Genomic DNA, 15,895 nt, shown 5'->3' on the forward strand with positions numbered 1-15,895 from the left:
AAATAAAGAATAAAATAAAAAAGTGCATTAATATGTTTTAGTGAATTCGCTAAGTGACCCATGTCGCCTCGTTCGTAGTAGTCATTGTGGCCACAAATTTGGTTCCCGGGGCTAAAGTAACGTTGATACAAGTTATTGTTTTAAAACTTCTGTACCGACTAAAACAAAACGCCCCGTATGTCTACGAACTTCTATATGCCATTCACCGCGTGCAGAAAGTATTCTACATCGTGCACGCACGATGTTCAGGTTGACCGTCTTATTTCTTCGACGCAGGAAAAAGCGAAGCGCCTCCCGTCTCCGTACAAGTCGAGATGCTCCGACTACAAGTCCCCCGGGATTCAGGACAAGTACTTTGGCTACCTTACGCAGGACGTGAGTTGCTCTCCAGCCTTCCCATCCAAAAGTGTGTTTTAGACGAAGCTAAGCAGTTTATGTACGCGTTTCTTTCATTTTTTTTATTTTGTCACAAATGCTATGAGATGCCAATACCATCCATGTCCTTTCCCAAGACTTGCATTCAAGACTGCGAGATGAAGCTGGAGATAAAGCTCTGCCAGTGTGTTCGCACCATCCACGAGTTTGCGGCAACGTTCGGCGGCCAGATCTGCGACCTTATCAGGGACGGTAAGGACTCCCGGCTTTTTTCTTTTCTTCCTAACCTTAAGCAGTCCACGACCTTTATCGACCCTCCAGATTTTGGTTCTCTTTGTTTTAACCGTTTCTTCGACCCTTTCCGAGCGCTATGGTGTCAAAATATACCCTTTTCAAAAGTTCGTGCCACTTGTGTTTGCTGATGCGAACACCAGCGGTATGTCTGTCCCTTTTTCTCTCTATATTCTATTTTACTCTGTTCAGCTCGCCCTATTCAGAGCCGTATATTAGAAGAGTTTGTTCAGTGGGCGGGAGAAGAGGCCGCCGCCAGCGCCGAATACTCCTCCAGCGGTTAGAGCGTAAACTAAAGGTGCGACACAGCCTCGACCAATTAGCCGACCGCGACGTCACAATATTGGAAACGACATTCAAAGCGTGAAACAGAAACGTTCAATCTCGGCCTCTCGGTGACAGTTTGCTCTGGGCCGGCTTGATAAACTCCGCGACAACTTTTCTTGGCATTTCCGGGAAGAGGAGGAGAGCTCGCGCACAGCCTTATTCGGCGCTCAAAATGGGAGAGGGAACGTCGTGCGTGTACCTCCCATTGCATTGCCAAGAAAAGTTGTCGCGGAGTATAGAACAGCGTCTCAGCTGAGACTGGTTGAAAGAAAGCAGTGCAAAGGGTGGGGCGCGCGAGCGTCTTGAGACGCGGAGTCCCGCTCGGCTCGTGCGCTGACTTTGGCAGTGCTTTCTTTCCCCGTCTCAGTTGAGACGCTGTTTCTAGCAAGTCAGCCCTGGTTTGGAGGACACGTTCGTTTATTCTACCCTTGAATATGGGCGTGACAAAAACCTCACATGCGCCAAGTTTTCAGTCATCAAGACTTATGCCTGTTTACTCGAGCGACTCTAAAACGGTTTAAATTAGTCGAGTCGCGTTTTTAGAGCTCATGTGGTTGGCTCCGAGATGCTCGGCTATTCAAACCAATGTAGGGCCAAACTCTCCCAAAATCTCGCCCTATTATAGTATTCGCCCCATCTAGTGACTACTGCGCCACTTATCCAAGTCCGCCATTGTTTGGGAACGTACTCTGAGCATGTATTGGACACGAAACTTACGTCGGCATTCGGCGGGAACTCGGCTCAGCTCGTGTCGGAAACAAATGCCGGGTCAGCGTTCGGTGAGTACTCGGATCAAATCCCGCGATTCTCGTCGAAGAAATGGCGACCTCGTCAATGTTACCCGGTGGAACTTCGAAAAGGGTCTATTCCAGGGTCCCGCGATTTCGGTAAATACAGAGAAACCCCAAAGAGTAACTCCAGAGCCGGTTTTCTCACAATTGGAGAAAAATGAAAAGTGCCATATTGGAGCTGTCCTAAAGTAATATTTGTAATAATAATAATATAAATACTTTATGAGTTGTGAATCTGAAAGTGTGAATGTCGTTCTTCCGATCCCTTAGTTCGCCTGCGTCCACGTTTCGCTACTGCCGAGGTTGCGGCCGGCGGCCGAGCGCGCGCTCTCATGGGCAGAACATTTTGTGACGCTACTGGTGCTGCGATTAAAATGACCTAATGTAACGGCTTATGGCACGGCGAGTGGGCCACTACGCCCCGCCAGTTTGAAGGCGTTCAGTGGAGTTGCACACCTGGCAGGTACCTGAGTGCTCCCCTTCACCACTTAAAACAACCTTCAACTTGCCGGCATAATGTTAGGGCCGAATTGAAAGATCGCACAGCAAAATAAAATTCCTTTTTACGAGGTCCATAGTGTGCAATATGTTCTTGACTGCAAAAGTGTGGTTCGTGTTTAGAGTTTTGAACTGTTCGCGATTGAATATACAGAAAATCTACCGCGTTTTTGCATTGTTTGTGTGGAAGAGCGCAGGAGAACCAATGCGAAGAGACAACCTCTTTAGACGCATATCCGAGGGCGGTCTCGGGCTGCCTCATCTGTTTCTCCGTCAGGTTGTCTCGCGTTTCCTTTTCTACGAGACCAGAGTAATTCACTTATACAGGTGATGCTTCAAACAAGGCTGGTCGAACACATTCCTTCCTTTTTCGTGTCTTCCCACATTGGCCCTCCTGCTAAATTAATGGGCTTCGTAAAAGAAGTGGTTGACTTTTTTAAGTTCCTGACAGTGAGGTACTCGCTCAAATATTTATCCCATGTTTCGCGCAGAAAATTGTACCGCGACCTTATCGATAATCTGTTTCCGGCACCGCTGTACAGATCTCTTATTGCGGGTGAACCAGGGCAAAACGTCATAGTTCGTGTGAAAAAAAAAAAAAAAAAAAATGTGGATTCCTCCGTCAGCCAAAACCTTTTTCTTCCGAGTACATAGTGACACCCTGTTTGTCAAGCTTTGGAAAGGCAAACGAGGCATGATCGTCCCAGGGGGTGTTAACAGCACACTGTGCAAAGTCCCCGAAACTATCGAACAAAGTTTTCTGTACTGCGGGGACGCAGTGTTTTTTTTGGGGGGATATCCTGCAACGAACTTAAAAAAAAGATCTGATTTTAACACCCCATTTTATTCTTTTCCCACCAGTCAGGACAAACGAGAACCTTCCGCTAGACATGATTATGGTGCTTCGGTTGTTTAGCATGTGGAAATCGCGGATGACGGTGAGGCACGCAGAGCAATTCCCCAGGTCAACGGGTACTTTCTTTATTGATTATGTTGCACAGGTGAAGAGTGCTTACAAAAAGAGCGAATACCCGCCTGTGTGGATTGGAGTGTTTGACAGCATCACACGCATGAAAGAATTTTAATCACCATCCGCGCATAACCTCTGTGCTTCCTCATTTTAAAAGTGTAAATAATGTATAAATACATGAACGTATGTGTCTGTATTCCTGAATAAGGGAATAAGAAAACTCCTGGTTAGCTCATTTGATAGAACGCTCCATTGGAAATGAGGAGATTCATAGTTCGATACCCCGACCAGGTGGATTTTTTTTTGGTCGCAGACCAGTCACCTGGCTCTGTACGGGGATTTGTGTTTGTCTTTTGTTCCTCTTCTCCAGAGATTATTTTCGTCATTCTTGTCCAGCTCGCTTGCACCTTTGCATTCAATTGCATCATCATCTTAACCTTAAAATGCGGGCCGTTCACCCTTGTTGATTTAGACTGGTGGCAGTTGACGAAACCCGTTTGCTCTACCTACGTCTAACTCTTGGTTAGCTCAGTTGGTAGAGCTCTCCACTGGAAATTTAGAGGTCCCTGGCTCGATACCAGAACCAGGCGGATTTTATTCGGTCGCGTACCAGTCACCTAGATCTGTTTGGAGATTTGTTTTCGTCCTTTGTCCCTCTTTGTTCCCCTTCTCCAGGGATTATTTTCGTCATTCTTGTCCGGCTTGCTTGCACCTTTGAGTTATTTGCATAATCCTCATAATATTAATATGCAGGCCGTTCACTCTTGTTGGTGTAGGACTGGTGGCAGCTGACGTCTGACTCCTGGTTAGCTCATTTGGTAGAGCACTCCACTGGAAATGGAGAGGTTCTGATTCGATACCAGAATCAGTGGGATTTTTTTGGTCACGCAACATTCACCTAGCTGTGTTTGGAGATCTGTGTTTGTCCATTGTACCCCTTGTGTCCCTTCTTTAGGGATTATTGTCGTCATTCTTGTCCAACTGGCTTGCACCTTTTCGTTGTCTAAATTATCATCATAACTTTAAAATGCAGGCCGTTCACCCATGTTGGTGTAAGATAAAACCCGTTTTCTCTACTGACATCTAACTCCTGTGTAGCTCAGTTGGTAGAGCAATCTATTGGAAGTGGAAAGGTCCCTTGTTCGATACCAGGACCATGCGGATTTTTTCCGTCACACGCCAGTCACCTAGCTGGGTTTTGAATATTTATGTTTGTCCTTTGCCGCCCCTGTTCCCCTTCTTCGGAAAGTGTTATCGTTGTTCTTAGTCAGCTCGCCTGTGCCTCTGCATTATTTACATTACGGAAAAATAAAGCGGCCGCATGAAAGCATTTTGCGACCATTCTTTGATATTTGTGAAGATTCAGGCACTACTAAACAGCTTCGAAAGAACATAGGGATGAATAAAAAATGTTATTTCTTTTCTACCGCGATCCGATTTGATTATTCTAAAATCAGTTCCTGTTTGCCCCTTACAAGCACGCTTTGCCGGATTATGACACAGAATGTGGGGAAGCTACATTGCGGGTTTGAACTCGTGCATCATTATTCTTGGGTCTGTTCAAATAAAATGTCGACCGGACACGCACGCGTGTCCGGCCGACATTTTTGTTTTAGAGAGCAGCTCTTATGGCGCATTCACACTGGAAGTAGATCCGCGTTCGCGAAGCGGTTGCGGATGAGGTTCGCGAGCGACCCCTTTCAGACACACCGAGAGGCGGTTGGCGGCTGGCGAGAGGCGGCTTGCGGTTTCTTAGCGATCACGCGCGATCTTTTGAGAATTGCGTTTGGCAACCCTGTTTTACAATCCAAAATCCGATTTAATCCACGATCCAAGGCTAAACTTTTTTTATTTTGGCACTCTGAAGATTTTCTTCGGGATGTTCGCATTCATCACGAGCTCAGGCAGCGAAAAACAAAGACATAGACCCACAAAACTCGCCTGTGATTCCCTCGACTTCGTCCACAAGCAAAGCCCAGCTAGGCGCGCCTTGCTGACTCAGAACTGAATGCCCCCGACCTTTCTTTGAAGTGGACCCTTCCCGTATGAATAGTTGACCTAGTTTTCGGGATAGAGGGCCAGTTTCTCCCCCTCGTTCGCTCTTGTCATTTTCGACGTTGTGAGCGGTGGGGTGAACCGTGGTGCGCGGGAATGTGTTCGGTGCTAGTCGGTCGTGGCTTCGTTGATGGCGGACTCTCCTCTCGTCACTCGCACGTCGATCGAGTCGACTGTTTGTTTGACGTTAAACTCAAATAAACGCCATATGGATTCACTCTGCATCGTCTGGTACGTACACTTTATTTCTAGGGTATGCTCTCCCTTTTTTCCTTTTGTTAGTAGTAAACGTTACAAGTCGAGCTGGTGCAGGTGCCCTGCCCGCTCCGCGGTAGTGCGTTGGCTACGTAATCAGGCTCTCGACGTCTCTATCGGCCTTCGTTGTGGTCATGCACGGTGTCGAAAGCTTTCAATAGTTCACGCAACTATCTTACTGGATACAAAAGCTGACATTTCGGTCCATCAGGGGCGGGTTCGGACGTTCTACGGGCAGAGAGTAACAAGGCAGCGAGATTCTCGCTGTGGCACCCGTGATAATAAACAAACTCTTACCCGAACCAGATCACCGACGCGAAGCCCGTTAAGATTACCAGTCAATTCTTTTTGCGGTGGATTCAAGTGACGGACGTGAACATCACGTTTCTTCGTTGATTTGTCTGCTGTAACGCTAGGACTACAGCGACAGGTGCCATCTTGTGTCGAAAGACACTGACGTCACGTCAGCGTCGCGTTGCGGTTGGTTGCCGCTTTGCGGTTCGTGAAAGCGGTTGGGAGAAATCGGTCCCGAAGCGGTTGGCAAAAACGCGCTCCAACCGCTCGATCCTAGCCGCTTTGCGGTTGTGAACGCGCGGATCCGCTTCGCGTTTGCGGATCCACTTCCAGTCTGAACGCGCCATTGGGCGCCTGTTTCCGAGTTGAGCGGCATCGCCGTCGCCGTCGCCGTCGCCGTCAGCGTTACCACGCGCGTTGCATTATGGAACGTTTCCCTGCTAAAGTTAAGCCGGGAACACAGTTGCGAAAAGAAGTGGAATTTTCTGCGAAAACCGCACACGAAAATCGCACGGCAGCTAGGCTCCTTCCTTTCCCTTGCTCCTCCCCTTTTCCGAAAATCGGGAGCGGTTCGAAAGATCTGCAGCGCCAGATATTTTCGCACGGCGCCTCCGAATTCGGGGCGGAGGAGCTCGGTGAGCGAAAGCCCGGAACGGGAGGGAACGAAAAGATACGATCGGCTCGCAACATGGCGGCTCACGCAGCTTCGGAAGCAGCGCAGGCAACATCGTATGCCATCCCTGCGTTCTCATTTCAACCTTCGTAGAAAACCCCTTCTTTCTCTATCAGAGGGTGGTGGTACAAAGGGTCGCGTGGCATTCAACGAGGTTGTAATAACTGAAGTTTTTAAGAGGCGCGAAATATGGGACGCCAGTTCGCCAGACTACCGAACAGCCTCCTGAAGTCGGAGCACGAAAACCGCAGTGCATTGCGATTTCTACTCCGCGCATTCCACCTCGTGTGGCTCGTCTTCTGAAAATCGCAAGCTACGATTTTCGCAGCCTCCGATTTCTCTCCGATTTTCGGTTCGTTTTTTCGCAAATGTGTTCCCGGCTTTAGCGGGGAAAAAGGACGTCACGTGACCTCACCACCAACTCAGTTTCTCAGCTAAATTTAGCGGGGAAATAACGTCACTTTTTCTTGTCACGTCACCCATGAACAAATTCAGCAGTAGGAGGAGAGAAGGGGGAAGGAAGAGGAGGAGGGAAGGGGGAGAGGAGGAGGAGAAGGTCGGTCATGCCCTCCCCTCCGTACCTCCACTCCTCCTTCTCAAGAGCTGCGCTCTAGTTTCTCATTACAGAGGTTTGTAAACGTCTTTCATTTTTTCTTCATAACCTTATGTTACTCCCCAGCCAAAAACGAAATCGCAAAACGTAAAAAAAAAACACAAAAACATTTTTTTTAAAGTATAACCGCTAAGAGCGGCTACCCCCTTTTGGCGTTTTGCCATTTTTGCCAAGTTTAACGGTTCATAATTGATAAAGTATACATGATCAAAAAAACTATTTTTTTAAAGATATTAGTCTATAGTGCTAATATACACAACAATTTGTACAGCTGTAGAAACTGTATATCGCTCGTCAAAAATGCACAAGCCTGGCCACTTCGACAATTTTACTTTCTATATGTGATTCATCTCGTAACGTTTTATAGATAGAGCATTGGAATTTGTTTCATATATTGTTCACATAATGGTATTTCGTCTGTATATAATTAGTTGATCTAGTATATAAAGAAATATATTTACAGCGCTTCAAACATGCCCCAAGGTTAAGAATTCTGCAATTTCAACGTGCAATAATAAAGAAAAAAAAAATTAGTTTAGGCGAAGCATTTTACTTCATATTGCCGTGTTTTCCGATTAAAACATGTTGCATTATTTTGTCTTCATCTAAGCTATAACGCTTTGAAACGCACACGTTTCTCTACTTTGACATTTTCACGTTATATTTGTGAATTATTATCTCGTAGTGATTTTAAGATATATCGTTGGAATTTGTCTTATCTTTTTATTACGTTCGCATTACTATCCACATGACAGCGAAAACCAGACGGCGTCCGTCTGTGGACCAAACAGTGGATAGGGAAGCGCGTAGAGAGAAGGAGAGTGGTGAAGGACAAAAAGGAAAAAGGTGACGTCACAGGGCGGAAGCCAATGCGCATGCGGATGCTCGGCCGAGTCTGAACTTGGAGGTGTGCGTAGCGCGTATGCCTTGGTTTGTGCTACAAAATGGGGTCTGAACCAAGTACTAGCGGTGGTCAAAGTAGGCCGCAAAAAATATTAATGGAATTCGTGGATCTTTAGGGAATACGTTCGCATGACCCTTGGAAGACGCCACACACGTCCCCACTTGGGAAGCGCTAACGCTGACCCCGTAACGAAGCCAAAAAGAGCCAGTAAACAATAGAGGAAGCAAATGAGAAAGCCAAAACAGAAAAGTGAAAGAGTCAGCGTTTCCCAGAGAAGGACGTATGTTGCGGTTTTTACATAAGGGTATATTGCCTGTACGTCACTCTAGTTTATAAAGAAAAATATTTACAGCGCTTCAACCATGTCCCAAGGTAAAACATTTCAAAACTTAAGGAACGTGCAATTAAAACAAAACAAAAATAAATTCTTTCATTTTTCAAAAGTTTAGGTGAAGCGTTTTACAGAATATCGTCGTGTTTTTTCATTAAAAACATGTTGCACTGATTTGTTTCCTTTTAAAATATAGCGCCTCGAAGCGCACAAATTTTCTACTTTGACAGTTTTATCCAATATCGGTGAGCTGTTATTTCGTAATGTTTTCGAGCTTTACTATTGAATTTTTTTTCACATATTTTTTTCAGAAGAATTTATCGTCTAGATATAAATTGTTTTTCTAGTTTAATAATGAAAATATTGGCAGGGCTTCAAACACGTCTCAAGGTAAAAAAATTCCAGAAAGTCAACGTGCAATATATATATATATATATATATATATATATATATATATATATATATATATATATATATATTCTTAATCTAGGTAACGCATTTTCCGCCGCGTCGCCGTGTTCTCCGATTAGAACATGTTGCATTATTTTGTGTCCGTCAAAAACGCTGCGCTTCAAAATGTGCCTTCCAGACCGACGTTTCTGTCGAAGTCGGTGACCTTAATTACTCCTTCGTTGTATAAAAAACAATTCTCCTTAGATTATTTTTTTTTACTTTGTCCCCAACTACAAACTTTAGATATCTAACTCTACAAACACACCCAGTAAGTAGTATATAGGACTCCCGGCAGTATAGTTTGAAGCATCAAAATGCACCCGTCGTGTGACTAGCCCGCCTTCGTGCTTGTTTCGTAGGTCCGTGCTCGGTAAACGCGTAAATTTATTCGAAAAAGTGAAGTGTTCATTTTCGGTTCCACTAAGATGTTGTGTTCGGTTTCGTACCAGGAGAACCCAAGCGGAGGTGTGTTCGTTCCTTTCCGGTGTGTTACGCTTCTGTTTACACGTATACCGAGCAGCGACCTGTGGAACAAGCAGGAAGGCGGGCTCGTCACATGACGGATGATTGTGTTAGCTTCAAGCTACTGCCGGGAGCCTCTAGATGCACGTAATTGGGGTTTTTATAGTGTCGGGTATCTAAAATATGAACTTGGGTACAAAAAAAAGGAACATTACGAGAACTTTCTTATACAACGGAGGAGTAATTTAGGCCGAGAACCGCGACAGAAATATCGGCCTGGAAGGTACATTTCAAAGCGCAGAAGTTTTGACGGAGGCAAAATAATGCACTATGTTTTTAATGCGCAAGCACGGCGATGCAATGTAAAAACCTTTACAAATATTTGAAGAAAAAAAGCGTTTTTTTTTAATTGCACGTTGAATTTGCGGAACGTTTTACTTTGAGACATATTTGAAGCGGGGTCAATAGTTTCGTGTATAAACTAGAGCAACAATTTACATCTAAAATATAGATCCTCGTGTAAAGAATATTTGAGAGAATAATTCAGCTCAGCAATATTGCGTAAAAATGTAGAAGTAGCCAGTGTGTGTGTTTCGTAGCTTTATATTTTATCCGGAGACAGAATAATGCAGCATTTCAATGAAAAAACGCGGCAATTTAATGTAAATGCTTCACCTAATCAAAGAAACCTCAAATATGGAGTTTTTTGTTTTTAATTACACGTTGAAGTTGCGGAACGTTTTAAATTTGGGCATGCTTGAAGCGCTGTAAATATTTTATTTATATACTAGAGAAACTAAATATATTAAGACAATACACCCTTATGTGTATAATAAAATTCCAATGGCTATACCTTAAAAAACACTACAAAATAATAAATCAAAAAGAGAAGAGTAAAAATGTAAAACTAGCCAGGTTTGTGTATATTAGACACGCGATAAATAATTTCCAGAATTGTAGAAATTATTATGAATACTATCACTATGCATTGTAATATATTTGAGTTTTTTCATCATTTGTACTTTGTATATTACGTGCAATCAAAAGCAGAAAAAAATGACAACACGCCAAAAGTTGACTGGCGCACTGATGAAGTCTTAAAAAAAAAATGTATATATATATATATATATATATATATATATATATATATATATATATATATATATATTTCAATATTTTTTGTGATATTCTTTCCTCCGTATATTGGAGAGTAGCATATATTACGAATAATAATAATAAAAAAATGTCAACTGGACACGGCATGCATTGTTTTATCGAATAGAACCTATATTGAAAAGACGGTGAGTGTGCAGGCGAGCTGGTGGTAGCTAATCATGTCGTATTACACCTGAGACTGCGGTGGAAGAAATCGGAAGAACTTTCAGTAGAAGGAACAGACACAGAGAACGTCTCAAACTCAGCTAACTGGTTTATTTCTCAAACAGCCTTTAAGTACCCACAGAACGTTTTCCCAACCACACTCTACAGATAAACTCCTTTGCTGCATACAATGTTGCAGACAATGTCTGCAACAAAGGAGTTTATCTGTAGAGTGTGGTTGGGAAAAAGTTCCGTGGGTACTTAAAGGCTGTTTGAGAAATAAACCAGTTAGCTGAGTTTGAGACGTTCTCTGTGTCTGTTCCTTCTACTGAAAGTTCTTCCGATTTCTTCCACCGCAGTCTCAGGTGTAATACGACATGATTAGAACCTATATTCTTTTTTTTCACTACGTTTTGTTTTAATATTTCTTTACTATCCGTATTTTGGTAGTCCGAGTTCTCACAATCGCATGTGAATGCGAAAAATGAAGTGGACGACAAAAGAGAATGCAACTACACAACGTGAATATTTGGTTAAGACCACTGATATCTATTGTCCGTAGCAGGCTGGATCGCATGTCATGGCCTGTTTTGCTGAGCTCGAGTGACTCCACCGGTAACCATTGCTTGACACCAGCAAATGCATTGAACCATATGAAAAAAAAAAAACGTGAATAAGTGAGATTTTTATAATTTGTATCATATCTTGGTGGACCAAATTTTGGCGAACATTTCTAGAAATAGTGAGAAATTTTTGTGTGGTGACTTCCTACACTAACGTTGTAGGGTAAAAATAATTTTCTATCATTCAATAACTTCTTCCTCGGGCCCCCGAGCAATCAGTGACAGTCAGGCAGTCATTCCCGCAGTCAGAAAGGTTTGCTTTGATGTTTACGTTTATATTTTTACTTACGAAATATTGCAGATTGCGTTTGAGGCACCTTTTGTGTTTCCAACGAGCGCGAGGAACGCCATGAGTGACAGATTGTGTGACTCTGTGTCTTGATACAGCTTGCACGCCGAACATGCCACCTTGGTTCTGACTGTTTCTGTTTCCATCACTTCTATTTTTAGTTCGAATCATTAATCTTGAGAAAAGATCGCTGGAGGCCAGTGGAACCTTGCTCAAACCCATCGAGGATAGCAGACGACAGAGATTGACACGCTCTTTGTGTTATTTAATGATTTTTTCAACAGTCATTGGCGACTGCGAATTCCGTCTTACTAATCCTGCGAGCACTCATGCAAATTTCTTTACAAGACTCTTCATACAAGCTTCAAAAAGTTCATTTTATTCATTCCTCCCATTGACTTGCATATATTGCCTTGTCTCAAGCAATGGCCGCCGGTGGTGCCACATTCGGACTCCCGATCGAGGATTGTCTTGCTGGGGTCGAGCGGCACCCCCGGCAGTCATTGCTTGTTACCAGCTAATGCATGGGACTCTAAGGGAGAAACGGGGAAGACTGCAATTCCGTACCTCAATTGGTTGTCCTCGACGATGAAACTTTTATCGCGTTTTCGGGGAACGACAGTTAATACTCTGGGGGCAAATATTAAAAGCGTTAGATTACCAATTTGTTTTTAAATAAATGTTTTGTGGTTGAGGGTCGATGGTTGCGACTTTGTTGAGCGTAAACTGTGATGCGGTTCAATGAAACAAGGGTTGCCTAGAGTCAATGTGGAGTCGGTCGTGATTTCGAAATCATCAGACCTTAGCAAATAATGCGTTAGAGGGCTTTTACTGGGGACACTTGCATTATTTCAAGTGCTTGTACTGGGTATACTTCTGGTGCAAGCTTTTGCTTTGAACTGCGGTGAGGGCTTCTTTGATGACCTAAAACCCGGAGCGCGTCGTTCATTTGCTGTACTCGCCATTTATTTAGCAACTGAAGCAAATCACGCCGGCACAGTCGGAGGTACTCCGGCACATTTGATGTTTTTATCGGCGTTCGAACGCTAGATCGAATACCGATTCGATTTCCAACCGCCCCATATAATAGACGCAGTACATCATAAAATACTCGCCATCAGCACCGCGTACAAGCTTCAATATTTCTACTTGTGTGTGTTTTTTTCCATAGACTTGCATGTATTTCCTATTGTCAAGCAATGGCCACCGGCGGTGTCATCAACGGTCTCCCGATCCGCGATCTAGCCTACCACAATAGAGATCAGTGGTCAAGACTGACATATTGTCGCGAATGACAGGAGCAGAAACGTCGAAAATTCTTTTACAAATTGAAAGTTTAATGAGCAAACTTGTGCCAAAAAAAAAAATAAACAACGAGCGGCGAGGTAGCAGAAAGGCGGGCGGTGATTTGGCGGCGTAATAGCAAACGAGAAGGAGACTGACTCGACAGGGTCCCGCGCAGCTCCTTTTCTAGTGTGCGTCAGTGTCTCGAAAATTCTGCCCAGAACGTTCGACCGTCGAAGGTTTGGGGTGAGAATGAACATGCATTTTTGAGAGCAAGAAAGCAGGACGAAACGATAAGAGTTATGAACCGAGTAATATTCCATGCGAATCTTCTAGAAGTCCGTGACCGAGCGTTGCTTACTCGGCTCTGCGCGCGGCAACTTTGCATTTCGCGCGCGCTGGCCCGCGTTCGGAACACGCTCTTCGCTCGTGCCGATCTACGCCTTCACAGGTCTGTAAAGGGTGTTCTTGGCCATAGTCTACTCTATACCCACAAAACCTGGCAGTTTGCAGACGGAGCCATAGAGTGCCCGGTCGCAGTATAGGAACGCGAGGATCTGCTAGCAGAGATCATTTTTCGGGGAACCTGTTATCCAGCGCACAGCTTTCGCAGCGGCGAGGACCCGAAACATGGTTTTCAAACCCGACGAGAAAAGAAGCGGTAGCGCAAGGAACGCGAGGAGCACGAGAGGACATTCCATCGCTCGGGAGAAGTGTATCTCGGCGACTCACCGCAGCGGGGCGCCCGTCACCTGGCTCTCCTCTCGTCCGTTGTCTGCCGCTCTACTTTTTTCAATATCGGCGGCCGTGTCTCGTGGCGATCTGCCAGGCTTTGCCATTATAGAGGAGGCTATGCCTTGGCGCTTGTTTTGCAGTTTCGTCTTTCACTCTCTGCGAGAAAGTTCTGATGAAATCATCGCACCTGTATACTCTGAGAGTACTCTTACAAAAATTAAAACTATCATTACTATTTTTTTTGTGGGGCGATAAGATTTGGGTCTTTTTTTTAGCTAATATAAGAGAAATAATCTGGTATTTTCATCGGTTTATTTTCCTCTGAAATAGCACAAAACAGAAAATATTTAATGTACATGGATTCAGTTGTTCGCATTATTCTAAAACCCTACATCTCTTTTTCTTTTCAGATATATGCACTAGAAAAGTGCGAAATTCCAAGCCCTACCTGGACTGCTCGACCAAATGCCGAGTTGCTTGCGAGTACGTTGGCTCATAGTTTGCTTCCACAATATATACTCTAATTTCACTATTACTTATATAATGCATTGTGTCCTGTACTGAGGGTGCTACCAACTTGGATATTTTGAGTTGGCGGTAGATGATTTTCGTAATAATTGATATCGAAGAGCAAAGAGAACCAAACATGATCGGGTACTCCCCTTGACACGTGTAAGCAAACAATACATTAGTCACCTTTTTTATATCTTAAGATATATAGGGTGTTTGCTTTTAATTCGAACATATTTTTTGAAGGGGTGAAATTTAGGCGAGTGTTGTCTTCACCGTGTCCTCACCCTCATGTAATGTCCGCCCAGGCTGGGCGGACATCAGATGAGGGATTATCGTCATGATAAGTCGACTAATTAACTAAAATATGCTAATTATCTTCCTAATAGTTGGCCTTAAAGGTCATGTTGTAATTGCAGTATTGACGGCAATTACAATTAGAGGCCGAACCAAGAAAAAAAAATTGCAAAAAGTTTTATAGTTTTTTTTTAAATATTGATTTATACAATCACGTTTTTCAGCCCAATTTAAAAATTGCGCGCAAAAGGTGCAAAGTCCTTCCCACAATGACGCAGAGAGTGACGTAGTCGTCTGAGTCACATCGTCTCTTCTGTCGTCTGCGTACCCTCCAAGGGCACACTGCCGAGATAGTGACGACAGTATTAAAATATTAAAAGTACTACGTCACTCTTCTAAGCGGCATTCTGGGCAGGAATTGAGGCGCGCTTCTTCTGCGCAATTTTTCAGATTGGGGTAGAAGAATTCACACGCAAAAAATGTGAAAATGTAACAATTAATATTTAAAGAAACCTGACATTTTTGCAAAATATTTTAATTGCTATGACCTCTAACAGTAATTTCCATCAATCCTGCAATTACATTATGAACCCTATAACCAATAATTAAAAGGTCAATTAACGGAGTTTAGTTAATTAGTCGTCTTACCATGACTATTACCTTGTTATCTAATTTACACCAAGCCTAATGAATACATGGGGAAAATGGCCACTCGTCTAGCTCTCACCCCCCCCCCCCCCCCCCCGCTCCTCTCTTTTTTGTTTTTAATCTGTTCGAGTTAAAATTAAACATCCTGTATGTATACCTCACGGTTTTAGATTATTTTTGGGAGACCTTACTCAAAACTACATATAAGAGACACCTTCCCTTCGTTGTGAACCTTCTTTTATCGTTCCTTTTTATTACTTGATCACGTTGCATCGTTGTTAATTTCTGACTCCACTTAATTGTAGCAAATTCTATTTTGGTGTGTGGTACCAATTAATGATTAAGAGGCAAGAGAAAACAAGTCTAATACGCGTATAGCTGTTTGTTAATTCCGCGGCAAAGTAAGATGTCTATATTATCCTGCGGAGATGATGATTCAGGGGCGATAACTTCGATAAGGCGTAACTAAATGCTTGAGTTTAAGGCCACTAAAAACGCTCGTAGAAGTCTTTTTGACCCGCACGCGTCAAATATTTTTAAGCACGACACTTGCCCAGAGCTGTCTGAAAATAGTTCATTCCTAATCGATTGTCCCACTTTTTTCGGAGCTCCTGTCTATATAGTCCAGAAAACCGAAACATCCGCCAGGGATTCAAATCAATTATTATATTTTTATGGGTTGCTGTGAACTAAGGTGCTTGCTGTATGAGGTGCAAACTCGACACCTGCTTTTTACCAAGTAAAATGTTCATAAAATCCGTGCTCTACTTTTCAAATCGTGCAGGAAAACAAATCATGCCCCAATAAATTTTGAGAAAAAAATATATACTGGTTAAATTATTCTCTAGGATGAAACTGAAAACCGTTTTTGTGTCATATTTTAGTTTTTTTAGATTT

The 15,895-nt window shown here is 43.5% G+C and overlaps 1 protein-coding gene across 1 annotated transcript in view; it reads left to right on the forward strand.

Moving 5' to 3' along the window:
• Window positions 1-277: 277 nt before the first annotated feature.
• LOC121047756 overlaps window positions 278-15,895 on the forward strand; it is a 30,543-nt gene continuing 14,925 nt past the window's right edge. Inside the window, exons 1-3 of the mRNA XM_040503253.1 lie at window positions 278-375; window positions 513-627; window positions 13,954-14,026. Coding sequence (XP_040359187.1) covers window positions 534-627; window positions 13,954-14,026 — 167 coding nt within the window. The 5' untranslated portion in view covers window positions 278-375; window positions 513-533. The remainder of the gene's footprint in view (window positions 376-512; window positions 628-13,953; window positions 14,027-15,895) is intronic.

This window comes from Ixodes scapularis, unplaced genomic scaffold, assembly GCF_016920785.2.
Source record: "Ixodes scapularis isolate PalLabHiFi unplaced genomic scaffold, ASM1692078v2 PGA_scaffold3__209_contigs__length_174095766, whole genome shotgun sequence".
Classification (NCBI taxonomy): Eukaryota; Metazoa; Arthropoda; class Arachnida; order Ixodida; family Ixodidae; genus Ixodes; species Ixodes scapularis.